The sequence below is a fragment of the Emys orbicularis genome, chromosome 10 (assembly GCF_028017835.1).
Source record: "Emys orbicularis isolate rEmyOrb1 chromosome 10, rEmyOrb1.hap1, whole genome shotgun sequence".
NCBI lineage: Eukaryota > Metazoa > Chordata > Testudines > Emydidae > Emys > Emys orbicularis.
Window position 1 is genome coordinate 8358912 of NC_088692.1, and position 15880 is coordinate 8374791.

The window sequence follows — 15880 nt, forward strand, 5'->3', positions numbered from 1 at the left end:
AAGATTCATCCCATCTTTTGGCATGAGCATGGAATCTCTGGGAATAAGCCTGCCCTTACAAAAGGAACTGGACTAGCTGGTTTAGCACATTTCCATCTCCAGTTTCTTATGATCCCAAAACCTTTTGCAGATTTAATAAGCTGACATATAAACTTGGCAAAAGGATGACCTCACCCACCCACTGAAATGCAGCCTCCCACAGGGTGAAACGGGAGAAACACCACCACATAACAGATTAGGAGACTACAGGGTCTACAGATTTTTTTTTTTGTTTAGGTTGCCAGCTGTAAATTACCTGAGATGGAATTTGGCCAGGATGCACCTATAGAAACCAAACTCACCTCAGACCTTCCAGCACGTACTTAGCACAGATCACGTGGAATAGAAACAGAATAGAACAGGAGGCCAACTGTAATAGAAAGTAGGTGGAAGGAGTACCAGTGCTTGGCCACACCCTACCTACCCTCCATCACGGGCCAGTACCACTCAGGAAGTCAGTAGTGCTGGTGTGGAAGGGGGTGGGATCAGAGCAATTAGGGGATGGGTTAGATTCAGCACATCCTCTCAGCAGCCTCCCCTAGCAGAACTCCCATGGAAGTGAGAGCTGCCATCTATCCCCTGGTGTAGGCACTAAGGAGAGGGCAGTATTAGGAACAGCACCCATCCTCCCTGGGTTATAGGCCCTCTGAGAACAGTAGCCTTGTAGGTTTGGCAAGCTGCAGTTTGCAGGGGGTGAATCTAGTCCACTGTGCTAAAGAGGATTTTTTCTGTCATTGACGCTTCCCCATCTCACATTACAGAAACACAAAAGTAATCTTAAACAAGATTTTCCAATGAAACAATGTCCTTTTCCCCAGCTGCAGCTGAGTTCACAACATCTGCAGATAGGGTGGCCAATCCCAGCTAAAGACCTTCAGTGGGGCGATCCCTGCCCTGCCACTCCCCTTCCCCTCAGCAGCAGGAGCAGCAAAACTCCTCCTGGTCCCTGGGGTCCCTTCAGAGATGGACCAGCACTTCTCCAGTCCATTTACAGATGGCTCAAAGGGATCTGCTCTCAGCTTCCCTGATGTTGCACCTCTTCTCCATGGATCTGACAGTGCTCCCCAGGACATGCCGCCTTGGAGCAGTTTGGCCAAGGTTCAGGAATAACAGCAGAGCCCTTCCCAGAAGTTCATTTTTACTTGCCTGGCAGCAGCAGTTCGCAGCCTTTGCTGCTTCCATCACAGCATCAAAGAGAGCGACCACATCAGCTTCTGCTCCCTCCGCACCCACCAACTGTCCTGTTCAACAACCACAGCACCTTCTGTTCTAATGGTCCACCATCTTAAAGGGACTTTTAAAATTCCTTTCTCCTGCTGTTTCAGTCTATCTGCAGGAAGAATCTTTCCCCCAACTGCACCTAACTCCTACAAAACGTGCAGTGAGACCTTTAGAGACTACAAGAGGTCAGGCATTGGCTTTTGGTACATGTGTGAAGTGACTGAAAGTGCATTTCAGAATATTGTAAAGATGTCTGTATATCTCCCTGCTAGAAAAATACCGGTGGTTATCAATAATGGCATTGATGAGCAACAGAATGTAAATAAAGATAACGTAACAACCTACAACTTTACAGGTGTTGGCACATAGGGCTTAGTTATGACATACATAGGATAAGTTCTGATTCCTTCCAGCCGAGGGCAGTGGTGCATATACACTCTAGCCATGTCATTACAAACAACATGTGTTTAGAACACGCCTATAACACTGCAGAAGTCCATTCACTATAGACCAGGGGTTCTCAAACTGGGGGTCAGGACCCCTCGGGGTCACGAGGTTATTACATGGGGGGGTCACAAGCTGTCAGCCTCCACCCCAAACCCTGCTTTGCCTCCAGCGTTTATAATGGTGTTAAATATATAAAAAAGTTGTTTAATTGATAAAGAGGGGTCGCACTCAGAGGCTTGCTATGTGAAAGGGGTCACCCGTACAAAAGGTTGAGAACCACTGCTATAGACTGTACTGTCAAACAGCAACATTACCCTTTGTGTGATGTAGGGTCAGTGGAAATAAGACTTTCTGGAATGTGGAATGTAAATAGAAAGAGAGTAACTAGCAACATTCCAGCTTTTGTGTTATAAACCAAAACCGACAAATACGCAGCTCAAGAGGTGCATCGACCAAAACCTCCGGTGCGTGCGTTTGAAATCCAAGCCTGGAACCAGACCTGAGTTTTGCAAATGACCACCGGTTTTACAATGGATATAATCAAAACCCTACGCCCAAACACAACCCCGCGTCCCCAACCTGGGGTGGTGGAGATCCGGCTTCAGATTCTGTGGCTTGCACCCGGCTCTTTTTGAAACAATATCATAAAAACAACTTCTGTTCCGGGGGCCGGGAGACCAAGTACTTGAGCTGTGTTCCCGGGGCTTGTGATGGAATTTCCTTGTGTGGAGCCTGCTTGTTATCCTTGCTGTGAACAAAAGCTACAGGGAGTAAATCTTTTTCTCCAAGTTATTGAAATATTATTCGTGCATTCTAACCACTGAACACAAGAACGCAGACCCCCAGGTCAAGGGACAGGCTTACGACTTACCAGGCCCTTGTAGGAACCCCCGATGGAGAGAATTGGTCTTGGTGTCCTTCTTTGTTATGGTCCTGCTGCTGGATGGCAGGAGGGTCAGGCTGTGACTCCGGAAGCACTGAGCTTGAAGCAGTCATTATGGCCCAGTCATTATTTTCCACTGAAATCAATGGGAGTTAGGCTTCTAAATACCTTTCAGATTCTGGGCCTGGGTGCGTAGAGCCAGCCTTAACTATGACCTCGAAATAATATTCCACAGCTTCAGTCCACAACTCCTTGAAACTGGATGGGTTCTTTGCAAAGGGGAGCCTCTCCTTCCTCCCCATTAGTTGGGCTTGGGTCCCTGTCTTCAGGTAGGGTGGTTTACCAAAGAGCTTGGGTAGCCCTTGTTACAGGAAAGGAAACGACAAGAGCAGTCACAGAGCATCTGGGAATATACCACACCATGTTCAGGTCAGCAGCTCAGCACCGGGACCAAGCCTCACCTCTTATAAGGAAGTGTCTTTCTGAATAAGAATCCAGCTATGTACTTATATGTCCTTCGATGCCATACTTTCTGAGTACCCCCCATCATGGATTTATCCTCCCAACAGCCCCTGTTGGATAGGGAACTAGCATCCCCATTTTGCAGATGGGGAAATGGAGGCACAAACAGTGACCAGCCCAAAGTCACACCAGGATTTTGTGGCAGTGTCAGGAATTAAACCCAGATTTTCCAAGTCCCAGTATCATGCCTTAATTGCAAAAATAGCCGTCCCTTTCCCCAAAGCAGGAGCAGCCCCCATCAGTGCAGATTGGTTAAGCCACACCTTTTATTGTATTGTATTCCATGCAATATGTTCATGTTTAATAGTATGACAGATAGGGAGGGAAAATGTTAGACACAAATGAAAGCAGAAAGGTCATTTGTGTCAGGTCCTGAGTAGGAAAGGCACATAGTTACCACTGAATTCAACAGGAAAAAAAAAAACCCTAGACAGCGGGAAACACAACACTGGAGGCCATACGAGAAAGAGGGAGCTTCAAATTGGTTGACACGGAAGTCAGTTTGACAATGTCCTATATATTCCTTAGGTCTTTAGTTCAAGTGAGCTTTGTGATCTCAACACACCCCTGAAATCTCTTTCCCATTCCTGTTCCAAGAGCGTCTAGGAGTTCGAGATCCCCCAAGTTCAATCAGCACCGTCGAGCACACAAGGTATTGAGGGGACTCCTTCCCACAGGGATGAGCCAGGAAAGGATGGGTGATGGAAGTGGTGTAGGGAGAGTCTTCCATCACCAGGGACCTGCAGGTCACATCCAGCTGCCAATGATGGATTATTGTAGCATGGAGGACTGCAGCAGCACCAATGACTTGCCTTGGCTAGTAGGTATTGCTATTCCCAAACATCAAATAATACCGGAAATGAAAGGTGGTGGATGGATACAGCAGTAGAACTGTGAGCACAAACACTATCAAATGTCTCCATGGTATCAGAAACAGAAATGGTGACAGCACCTCAGAGTGAAGCAGCAGCAAGTCCCTGTACTGCGCTTGTTTTAAGGCAGGGGTGGCCAATCTTGATCTGATCTAGGAGGCCCAAGGTTCCCATGGAAATAGCACAATAGCGTCACATGTGAAATGATCACACCATAGTCCTCCAGTGGGCATTCCAGCAGGAGACATAACTTTGCATGTCTGGAAGCTGTACACCCAAGAGAAGTTAATACCAAAAGTGGGATGAGGTTCTCAGTGATGGGCTTGGTCCAGCACTTTGCTTCTACAAGGCAGCCATGCGGGCAATTCTCAAGCAACTCTGCTGGACCACTGTTACAATAGTGTCTTCTCATCTCGAGCAACAGGAGAAGGAGATGGTGATGAGCAGGGCAATTCTACCATTCTTCAGTTTTGGTGCAGCCAGATCTGTCCCTGTGCCCATCTTAACTAGGCCTTATCTGTATTTTGCCAAACTCAACTCTGGTGTGTAGCACCTTCGATTCCTCTTGAGCACTGGGCCTTTAACTCTATACCCATGCTGCTTTTCAGATTCCCCGTACGATTTCCTAGACCCAGTGCATCTGAAGCACGGAGAAGTTCAGGGCAGTCTCTCCAACAATATACTACCACGGACAGAATGAATCTGAGGCATTTCTGTCACTTTCATCGGCCTTGTTAGACAGGACAAAGGTCCAATTCACTTGGGAAGCTGGTGGTGTGACAGGTCTGAGGGTTTTTTCCAGCCAACGATGTTGCGGGTGGGAGAAGGGGTATGAAGCTGAGAGCGACAAGGAAGGATTATATCAGAGCGTTATCAGTTAAACCACGCCAGTTAGATTTCAGCCTGTCATTTTAAGATGAGTGAAGGAACTGCTGGTCACAGCCCTGGTGTCTGAAGTCCTAGGTCTGCAGAACAGATACTGTCTAGTTTGTAGCAAGGCAGACTAACTGCAAAGTAGCCCACACTGAGCCTCAACCTTGGCCTGGAGTCTAAGGAGGATAGTTCAGTCTTCATGCTGATTCAGTCACTGGATGCTCTGCTGAGACTGCCACCAAAGAGACCAGCTGAGCAGCCAGCGACGAGGACACCTGTTCTGTACCGCTGAGCTAAGGTCTAATGAAGTCAACAAGAGTCTATCTATTGACTGCAGTGGGCTCGAGCTTAGGTTCCAGGAATCCTCTCTACACCCAACTCGTTTCACTTAGACCCCTGAGCAGTGATCAGATTGTAACTTTCAGACACTACCAAAGTAGGGTGGATTTGAATATGGCCCAGCAGTGAAAGGCTCCGTATCTCACTATCAATTGCCTAAGACACCCACCCCCTGGGCGCTCTGTCACGCAGAGAACAGCATCGACACCCCTCCTGAGTGCCATTCCCTGGTTCTCTGGAGTCTATCTAGTGTCCTGAAAGACGTTTAATGAGCCCTGGCTATGTTTTGGGCCATGATGCTGAGTGACAATGGGACAACACCTTGTCAATAGGGGAAGATATGACAACGCTGAGCCATGGCACACAGATGCAGTCACCAACCACTGATGCAGCATCAGGCTGTGAGGATGCAAGCTGTGCATAGCCATGGTTCAGTATCTGAACTGGGTTATTTCTTCCCCACGTGCCAAGTAGAAACAGGTGGTGCCCCGGCTGTGGCAGAACAGCCTGGGAGCACCAGTGAGGGGCTGGTTAGCAGGAACTCTTGATCTGCTTCCTCACTGCCTCACAAGCCTGTGCACGGGACAAAACAGACCTCCCTTGCTTCCAAGGTACGGCATTTCATGACTTGTGAGGGAGGGAATAATAGCAGTTTAGAGACGCTCTGCTGACTGGTCTGTCGCTGTAGCAGAAGCCAGCACCAGAAGGGTTAATTTAAAAATATAGTAACTGAAAAAAATAGCAACTCGAATGAATGCCGGACGACGTATATAATGTCCAACAAAAGCAAATCAGATCACATAGGCCAGGTTCCCATTAGGGGTTTCGGACTACGGCCTTCAAGATCTGGCCCAGAGATGATAGGGTCAACTCCAAAGTGATGTTGCCATTTCTGTTGGAGTCAATGGGTGTTGGCAATACTCAGCACCTCTCCGGATTTAGCCTGATATAAAAACAGGAGCTCCTTGCAGTTCCCGTTAGTTCACTGCAGCCCTTCTAAATCAGCAGGATGAGCTAACCGAGGGTGCTGGGGGAGAGTCGGCTACAAATTTCACCCATGCAAACCCAGTGACTTTCCTGACGTTGCCCCGTGTGACTTGGAGCAGAGCGTGGCCCTCCACATCCCAAGCACCGAGAGGTTCCTGAAGGGTAACCCCCCTCCCCCCCAAGTCTAAATGATCAGTGTGAGAGACTGGGATGGAGCAGAACACACCCCTCGCTCCCCGCCTGGCATGTCAGCCCTCCGCTGCTGCACGAAAAGGGGAGGACAAAAGTCCGACGCCTCCCCCTTGGGTGGGCAGCTCTTGGATTCAGCCGCCAGGGTGCCTGGGTTCCTAGCAGTAGGGGTTAGCAGACAATGCCGGGCAGGGGAGCGGAGAGGGAAGTGACCAGTGAGTGATCCCTGTGCAAACCCCAGGCCTATGCTATTGACTGAACGGCGGTGGCAGCAGCATCTCTCGACTCACGTGCTGCATCTGTATCCCTGACCCCCGCCCTGCAGGGACATTCTGCTCCTGGCCCCAGCCTCCCAAAGGGCAGGGGTGGGGGGAAGGGGGCTCAGTAAGTCAGTGGAAGAGCAGAGCTTGGGCAGGGGAGACAGTATTTGGCATTGAATGCAACAGCCTCACCCCTGCTTCTCCACGGGGATTGGACACATTCTCTTCTCCCTCCCTCGGGCTTGGCCTGAACACCTCAAGGATCATGTCCTGCTTGGCTCAGCGTGGCGTGTACGTTTGTGCGCTTGGCTGGGATGGTGGCACCTGCTTAGCTCATCCACGGGACCCCTGTGTTCCCCTTGCTGACGGCGCCTCTGTCCCTTCCTTGTCACTCACCTCCCCTTGGAATCCGAAAGAGGCAGAGAAGCAAAGCCTGCGGCAATGGCAGGCATTCCTGTCTGTTACTGCTCCAGCCCCAGAAGGGAAACGTCCCCCCCTTCAGGGCGGAGTTGAGGATCCAGCAAAACGAGAGACTGGCTCAAAACACTCCTGTCCATGATGGGGTTGCAAAGTTTATAACCTCCCTTCCCTTGCCCACACCTCAAGCTACTGGGCTACTGAAAGGAGGTCTGGGCTGAGCCACTGCTCTTGAGCACCCCTCCGTGATGCTGCCCGCCCCTGACAGAGGCTGACGACAGACCATCTCACATAGGTCCCCTTTCAGGGACAGAAGGCATCAAGGCCCCAATGGCTCTGAAGCATGCAGAGAGAGTCCCCTAAGACCCAATCGTCCATCCTCTGGGACTTGATGCTAATGCTCCTTGCTTTGCCCGAAGGGAGCTAACCGGCCGGAACTCGCTCCTCTCCAGCTCCAGCCCACACAGCAAATGGCACCGGCTGGGCTTGTCAGGCTTTATCATCGGACTCTTCCATCCCCTCCGTGACGAAAGGTGGGTAAGACCCTGCCCCTCTCCACAATCCCCCTTCAGCTCAGGATGGGTTGATCTGCAGCAGCCCCACACGTTCCTGGAGGAGAGGTGGAGCCCGAGGGCTACCCCAAGCCGACATCCGCCCGCCAGCTTCTTGCTTTCGACGAGCCGCAGGGGTGAGGACGCTGCTGAAGGAGGCCGACAGAAGCCATCGCCTTCCACCCCGTGGCGCGGTGACAGGGGAGGCTGCTGTCAACAGAACCCTGAGCCAGCCCAGCTGTGGAAGGGCCCGGCTGCTGTGCATTACCAGGGCCCCGGCGCTATTTGGGAGGGTCACAGCCCCCACGTCCGCACTTACAAAAATAAGGATTCTGAGAGCGCGTGGGGCTTCCTGAGACCGCGCAGAAGCGAAGGCCGCATCGGACAGTCAGGGGCAGGGCGTGCTGCTGCCAGAGCAGTCCGGGCTCTGCAGCCTCCTGCGTTAAGGCTGTAAGTGTTCCAGGTACTGCGGCAGGGGGTTCTCCTTGACGTATTTCTGAATGTACCAGCACGTCAGGTGAGCTCGGAGGTCCTCTTCGACCACAAAGTCCAGGGCTGCCTAGAACCACAAAAGAGGACAGATGGGTTTACAGACGCCACACTCCCCCTGGAGCAAGCTACGACAGGATCCCGGCTTACACCCGACTGGCTGTGACCATGCAGGGGGGGAGCGGCCCGAGCACCAGGGAAGTTACCTCAGGCCTCCTTGAGAGCTGGGGCCCCTTGGGCTGGTGCCATGAAGGGAAACCTGCCTTGATCTGGCCAGCTCTCAATCCTGGGCACGCCGAGCCGTTTCAGTGACAGCCCCCAGTGCCAGGCAGCAGGGCCGGCTTTAGGAAGTGCGGGGCCCGATTCGAACAGTTTCGATGGGGCCCCGGCAGGGATGACTAAAAAAAAAAAAAAACACGTGGGGCTTGTACTCACCGGGCCGCACTCCTAGTCTTTGGCGGCGGGTCCTTCACTCGCTCCGGGTCTTCGGCGGCACTGAAGGACCCGCCGCCAAAGACCCGGAGCGAGTGAAGGACCCGCCGCCAAAGACCTGGAGCGCCGCCAGGTGAGTAAAAATTAAACAGGTGCCTCTAGCCAGGGAAGGGATTCTCTGGCACTTGCCCCCCACTCTGGGCATCCCTGCCACTGGGTGCGGGGCCCTCTTAGGCGCGGGGCCCGATTCGGGGGAATTGGTGGAATTGGCCTAAAGCCGGCCCTGCCAGGCAGTAGGCCACATGCTCCCCTCTGGGGTGAGGAGCAGGGGGAGCAACCTGGGGCAGAAAAGCTGAACTCTGCCCCCAGCAACCGCCCCTCGGGGCAAGGGGTGGGGCGCAGCAGAGATTGGGCTTTGGAGGTGGAGCAGCCATAATATACGCTTCCTCGGGACTGTGTGGAAATCAGCCGAACCAGCAGCCACTCCCTCCTGCGCAGGCCACTCCTTGCATAGGGGGGCCCAGGTAGCCGCTGCCCGGAATGGACGGCCATTGGGGGACAGCCTGGCACTTGCATGACGCTGCAAAGGCCCCTTACGAGGGACGATTCGCTGGTAGCTCACAGAGTTTCCCCCCTCCCCCCACGTTTGGGGTCGGGGGTGCCCGTGGCGGGAACAAACAGCCCATTGACTCTCTGAGCCTGCTGCCCCAGCAGTTGTGCTGCTAGGTGCCTGTATGAAGTTGGCCTGTGTTTCTCACTGCCCCATCCTTCTTCCCCTTTCCCACACATGAAGCGCTGATGGTGGGGAAAAAAGGGGTGGTGCTGGAGCCCCTCAGCATTCGAGCCCCCTCCAGGGGTAGCAGGGAAGTTGCTCTTGCAGCAGATGGACCCTCCGCTGCGCGTACGGGAGAAAAAAACGAATGTGGTTTTAGCCGAGCATGGGGTCAGGAATGGGCAAACTCCCCCACAGAGCTAGGAACCCGCCTGCTGCTGCTTCCCATCAGGCTGGGAAAGTCCCTGCCCCTTTCAAAGGTAGCAGCATCCCTTTCCCTCTTCCATGGCCTCATGCAGACAAAGGAAGCTGCTAGTTGTCCTCATCTCCCCTCTGGGTGATGCAGGGGGGCGGGAGGCAGCGGGATTACTGCTCTCGAAAGGAAAGCAGCAGGGAACTAAGCTCCCTGGTATAAACTGGTGCTACTTGCCACAGGGTGTGCGGACAGGAGAGAGCTTTTCCCCCTGCTTCCCCTTTGAATGATAAATAGAAGACTAAGCACTTTAAAAAATGTGTCCGCCTGTTCCCTGCTCATTAACTAATTAATGGCCGAGCACCTCGGGCGAAAGGGGCAGGAGATGCTAATCTGCAGCCACTGGACTGATTCTAGGATGGGAGGAAAAGCATCTTGAATGTTGCATCTCTGCCACATGCAGGGGGGTCTCCAGCGGACCTGTCAAGGGAATTCCCCAGAAGCAGCAAGCTAGCTGTCAACTCTGGGCCTGGACAGTCAGTTTAACAGAGCTGGTCCCACTTGCTGGGTTCAAAGCTACCCACCCCCCATGCTCCCTCCATCAAAGACATATACAGAGAGAAATCCCCATCCACTGCCCCATTGCCCCTGCCATGAAGCGGTGCTGGAGTAGGCGAGCGAAATCCCACAGGGCCAGGGCAGCCGACAGCCCTTCCCATGTTCTCCTAATCCTCTCTGTGCTGGGTTGTGGGCAGGTGGGGGGAGGGGAGAGAAAGTTGGCAGTTGCTCCGCCCCCCATTTTATTTTTGGACATAGATTCCCAGATGATGTGATTAAACGTGTCCAGCTGGAGTAGAAAGGGCACAAGTTCCGAGGTAGGCAGGAAAAAGGGCTTCATCTGACCCAGGATGCAGGATCACCCCCCCAAACACCCCCAGCCGAGCGCTGGCAGCTGTAAGAGACGTGTGTGAACTGCAGCATAAAGAAGGATCTACCCTCCCTATCTAGCAACCTCTGCAGGCGTGGCTTGGCTAGTGCAGGGGGCCTGATTCTATTCTTGTGCCTCTAGAACTCTATTGGCTTCCAGGGCACGACTCCTGCTTTACGGGAGATCAGACTCAGGCCCTTTGCAAGGATATGGGGCTTTCATCTGCAACACACTTTATAGGCATTTATGTAATTCACCCCGACGTCGTCCTGTATATCGTTAGGCCTGTTTTACGGGGGAAACTGAGGCACAGAAGTAAAGGGCCTTGCTCAAGGCCACTCACCCAATCAGGTCAAAGCCAGAATTAGGGCTCAGGATAGGAGTTATGGCTCCTGAAGGTCAAAGGGAGTAACTTGTATGCTGCAGCGGGAGAATGGAGCCCTCAGTTCCTGGCTGCTAGTCCCATACTCATACCATCCCTCCCTGGTCCGCTCTCCGGGGCCGATCTGAGCTGCTGGGATAGAAGCAGGGTATTTTTATTTTCAGATGGAAAGAGGAGGCGGTTGGATTAGTAGCTGGCTGTGATGGGACTTGCCCAGCAGCATTTGCAGGCCAGAAATAGGAACCTCTGAGTGCAGATTTCCATACCTACAGCCAGTGCCCGAGAGGGGGAGAGGACGAGAACTCTGCTGGCTGGTCACAGCGTTATCAGTCACTCATCACAGAAACCAGCTGCCGAGAGCACCCTGTGCCTGAAATGGGGCAGGTGGAGTGAACTGTCTCCCAGCCAACAGAGCAAGAGCTAAGTCCCTGCTTCATGACATGGCTACGATTCTATGAGACCCTCTTCCCGGCCTGGCTAGGGGACAGTCAAGCCAAGCTGTCAGATGCCAGGAACAAAACAGGGCTTCCAACAGTGCCAAGGAGGGTACAATTCCCAAAGGGGCATCTCTCTGCTGATGGAGCAGTGGCGCAGTGTCACTTAAGTATCAGAGGGGTAGCTGTGTTAGTCTGGATCTGTAAAAAGCAACAAAGAGTCCTGTGGCACCCTATAGACTAACAGACGTATTGGAGCATAAGCTTTCGTGGGTGAATACATCAGATGAATGTGACAAAGTGGGTATTCACCCACGAAAGCTTATGCTCCAATACGTCTGTTAGTCTATAGGGTGCCACAGGACTCTTTGTTGTAGTGTCACTTCAGAAGCTCATGTGGGGGTGTTTCTGGGGCAGCCAGCTTATCTCTGAAGGATACACCTCACCTCGTTCCCCGAGCTTGGAAAACCCAGTGGGAAGCCACATGAACATAAAAACGGCCATACTGGCCATCTAGCCCAGGAATCTGGCTTCTGACAGTGGCCAATGCCAGGTGCTTCTGAGGGAATCAACAGAACAGGCAATCCTCGAGTGATCCATCCCCTGTCGCCCTTTCCCAGCTTCTGGCACACAGAGGCTAGGGACAAGTGCCTCGGTAGTACTTCCTGGGTACTAGACACATCAGGGACGTGCTGCTCAGAGACTCCAAATGAGAGCCCCTCCACCTTTGCAATTGGAGAGGCCTCCCAAAAGCCAAAGAGACACCCACTTGCTTGGCGCCAGCTCCACCTCCATCCAAGGTGGGGCAGGCTGTTCTCAACATGCGCGAGGCTTTCCAATATCTACTGGAAGAGGAGAGTTGTCCTGCACAACAGCTCCCAGTCTTACTGTCCCTGCCAACAGCTCTAACCCAGCGCAGGAGCCACACACTCCAAGAGCCATGCCGCAGGTGGGACCAGTACAGCTTTGCGGGAGAAACAATAGTAAATCGCTAACAACGATCACGAGCTGGCTGAGCATCTCAGTCATTTAGCAGCAGGCAGGGGACGAGCAAGGGGGACGTACAGCAGGGAGTATGGGGGATGCAGCAGGGTGGGTGTGAACGGCCAAGCACGGCAGGAGGGGAGAGTGGGCACAGCAGGAATTAGGAAGATACACAGCAGGCCACCTTCCCCGTCACACAGAGCCAGAGCCTTGCAACAGGTTTGCCTCATGGAGGAGGAGTGGATGGGTCAGGGGAAGCAGGGAGCAGGCCCCAGAATCAGGCTAACACTCCCTGCTCGCAGAGGGGAGTGTGCTCTAGGACTGGGAGGAGCAGGTGGAAGCAGTGAGGGACCCGCCCCAAAGGGAAGTCTGTAGCCAGGATGATCCTGGGTTTGTAACAGGGCTGGCTGGTACCCACCAGGGACAGAGCCCAGCAGTGAGATCTAGAAGGGCCCAATGTTTCTTGCTCACTCTGGAGCTAACTTAGAGAACGTACCCCCACCCCGCTTCCATGGAGCGCTTGAGCGCTGGCGGCCACGCTGCGGCAGACGGGCCATTTGTCTGTACTTGTGCCTTTACACACCAAGTGCTAATTGGAGCAGGGACAGACTTTCTTCAGTGCTTCATCATATAGATCACGGCAGTACGGAAAGCAACTCGTTATTAGGGCCAATGTGATAATGAGGAGCCACTTATCCCTGCCCTGCACTGCAGGCTGGAAGGCCTGGTAGGAAAGGCCAGGCGCAGAACCTCTAGGGATTATGTTCCTAACTGGGATGCTGCAGTATTGGTGCGTTGCCTGGAAGAAAGAGGGTTCAACGCCTGGAGGCCTGGTTGGAGCAGGGCTGGTGGGACTCCTTGAGCAGTGCTGGTGACGTGGCTCTTACTCCTGCAGCAGGCAATCCGGATAAAAGACAAGTCACCGGTGGGCTTGGAGGGAGAATCGATGTAGCAATAAGGAGTGGGAAAGCAGAGGCTGCCGGGTGGGGGAGAACGTAGGGTAGGACAATAAGCAGAGAGGTGTATGAGTGATTGAGTGAGGCCTCAAGAAACCAGCACAGAAGCAGGCAGGCTGGGGTGCAGGGAATTTAATATCCAGGGAATTTAGTTTGAGGGCAGAGCATTCCTGAAATAGCTGAAGATGGGGAGTTTAGCAGAGAATGTCCATCAAGCTGCTTGAAGCCATCAAAGGAGAAAGTAAATCATGAGCATAAATCCAGAATGGGTGGAGGCAGGAGAGTGTAATACCCACAGACCCCAGTCGTCGGCGGTCGGGATCGAACCTGGGACCTCAGTGCATGAGCCTCTACTGCATGAGCTAAAAGCCAGCTGGCTGTTAGCTAAGGCTGTAGAGCAGACTCATTAATCTCTCTCTCTCTCTAAGTGGTCTCGGTGCCACTAGTTGGGACAGAGCACCACACCCAGAAGGTGTGTGGCTTACAAGAGGATGGGGTGAGAGGATTTCTAATAGAGAGGCAGGCCCGTGCCACTGAATGTACAGCCCTGCTCGTGACAGAGGAGCTGGTAACCCCTGGGCGGCAGGAGGAGGAAAAAAGTAGGAGAAAATGGTAAGAGATCATTGTGACGTTGTGCAGTTTATATGGTTTTATAAAAACATGATAATAAGTGAATATAAGGTAACTGGGATAGTTTTATAAAGATTTGATTATAAGTGAATATAATGCAACTGGGATATGCTTCGTGCAAAAGGTCTCTTGTAAGGTATCATTACAAAGCTCATAATCTACTGAGTGTGATCATCCTATTTGTAGAAATGTACCACTCTAGTATCTAAAACTAGAAATATAAAACATAACTCTGAGGGCCTATTGTAATTATGTAAAGTGTGGGCCATTAATGATGGTTTGGAATCTTGATGACTCCCATTAACAAGGACCATTGTCTGCAGATGGCTGTGTTTACCTGTTAGTCTTCCTGGAGTCTGGTGGCACCTTAAAGACTAACAGATTTATTTGGGCATAAGCTTTCGTGGGTAAAAACCTCACTTCTTCAGATGAAGTGAGGTTTTTACCCACGAAAGCTTATGCCCAAATAAATCTGTTAGTCTTTAAGGTGCCACCAGACTCCTTGTTGTTTTTGTAGATACAGACTAACACGGCTACCCCCTGATACTTGTTAGTCTTCCTGTATATGTGTGTGCTGGCAAGTGGGCAATGAAGTCTTGCAGTGACATGTGATCATGTCACCTGAACTGGAATCCATCTTTAACCTGGTGCTTTTCCAGTGAGGGGGGTGGAAACCCAGAGGGACAAAGGGTTCCCGCCTTATGCAAAAGATATATAAAGGGGTGGAAGAGAACAAAGGGGAGAGGAGCCATCATGAAGAATCCCCTAGCTATCACCTGAGCTGGAACAAGAGCTGTACCAGGGGAAAGAATTGTGCCCAGGCCTGGAAGGTGTCCAGTCTGAGGGTGAGATTATCTGTATTCAGTTTGATTAGACATAGATTTGCGCATTTTATTTTATTATGCTTGGTGACTTACTTTGTTCTGTCTGTTACTACTTGGAACCACTTAAATCCTATTTTCTGTATTTAATAAAATCACTTTTTTCCTTATTAATTAACTCAGAGTATGTATTAATACCTGGGGGAGCAAACAACTGTGCATATCTCTATATCAATGTTATAGAGGGCGAACAATTTATGAGTTTCCCCTGCATAAGCTTTATACAGGGTAAAACGGATTTATTTGGGTTTAGATCCCATTGGGAGTTGGGCATCTGAGTGCTAAAGACAAGCACACTTCTGTGAGCTGTTTTCAGGTAAACTTGCAGCTTTGGGACAAGTGATTCAGACCCTGGGTCTGTGTTGGAGCAGACGGAGTGTCTGGCTCAGCAAAACAGGGTGCTGGAGTCCTGAGCTGGCAGGGAAAAGAGGAGCAGAGGTGTCTTTGCACATCAGGTGGCAGCTCCCAAGGGGGTTTCTGTGATCCAACCCGTCACAATCATTTCCAAGGTCACTGTTGTGAGATAACATGCCCCGGCCTAGAACATGGAGCATGAACCGACTGGGCAAATGCACACAGACAGTCTGGAGGAAGAGGGAGGAGAATGTGACATGGGGGGTAGGCTTGGAGGTGCACTTGCAGATCACACTCAAATCAAACTCAGCTTGGGCATCAGCCAAGGAGGAAGCGAGGAACACCAGCTGGATTTGTGCCAGGGGAACCCAGGGCATGGAGGCAGCCGGGCAGAACGTCCCTAGCATTGCAGCCTGGAGAGAATGGGGCAGACAGGAGGACGCTCTGCCGAGCAGCAATCACAGTCCCATTCAAATCAGACATTGGGGGAAGAGCCACCTTCGCAAAGCTTTTCTTCTGATAAGGACGGGGTGACAGGCTCTGGACTCCTCCAAGCCCCAGCAATTCTGGAAAGCCTCCCCTCCAAATCCCACAAGAACACCCAATCCCCCCAAAGCTATCATCTCCCCAGCTTGCTGCCGACACAAAGCTCCCCATCCTCCTTCCCACAACACACACAGGCAAGAGGCAAAACACTTGCCAGCCACTTTTGAAGAGTCCGTGATGACCCGGGAAGGACACCAATGAGAACGGAACATGCCCTCAGCTACTTTATTGCATCAGGCAACAGGAGGAGGAGCTGATCCACTAGCACGGCCTCTAGAGACTCCATCCCTCAGAAGGCC

The 15880-nt window shown here is 52.0% G+C and overlaps 1 protein-coding gene across 1 annotated transcript in view; it reads right to left on the bottom strand.

Moving 5' to 3' along the window:
- Nucleotides 1-8042: 8042 nt before the first annotated feature.
- Nucleotides 8043-15880, bottom strand: part of NATD1 (N-acetyltransferase domain containing 1) — a 33060-nt gene continuing 25222 nt past the window's right edge. The window contains exon 3 of the mRNA XM_065412680.1: nt 8043-8159. Coding sequence (XP_065268752.1) covers nt 8043-8159 — 117 coding nt within the window. The remainder of the gene's footprint in view (nt 8160-15880) is intronic.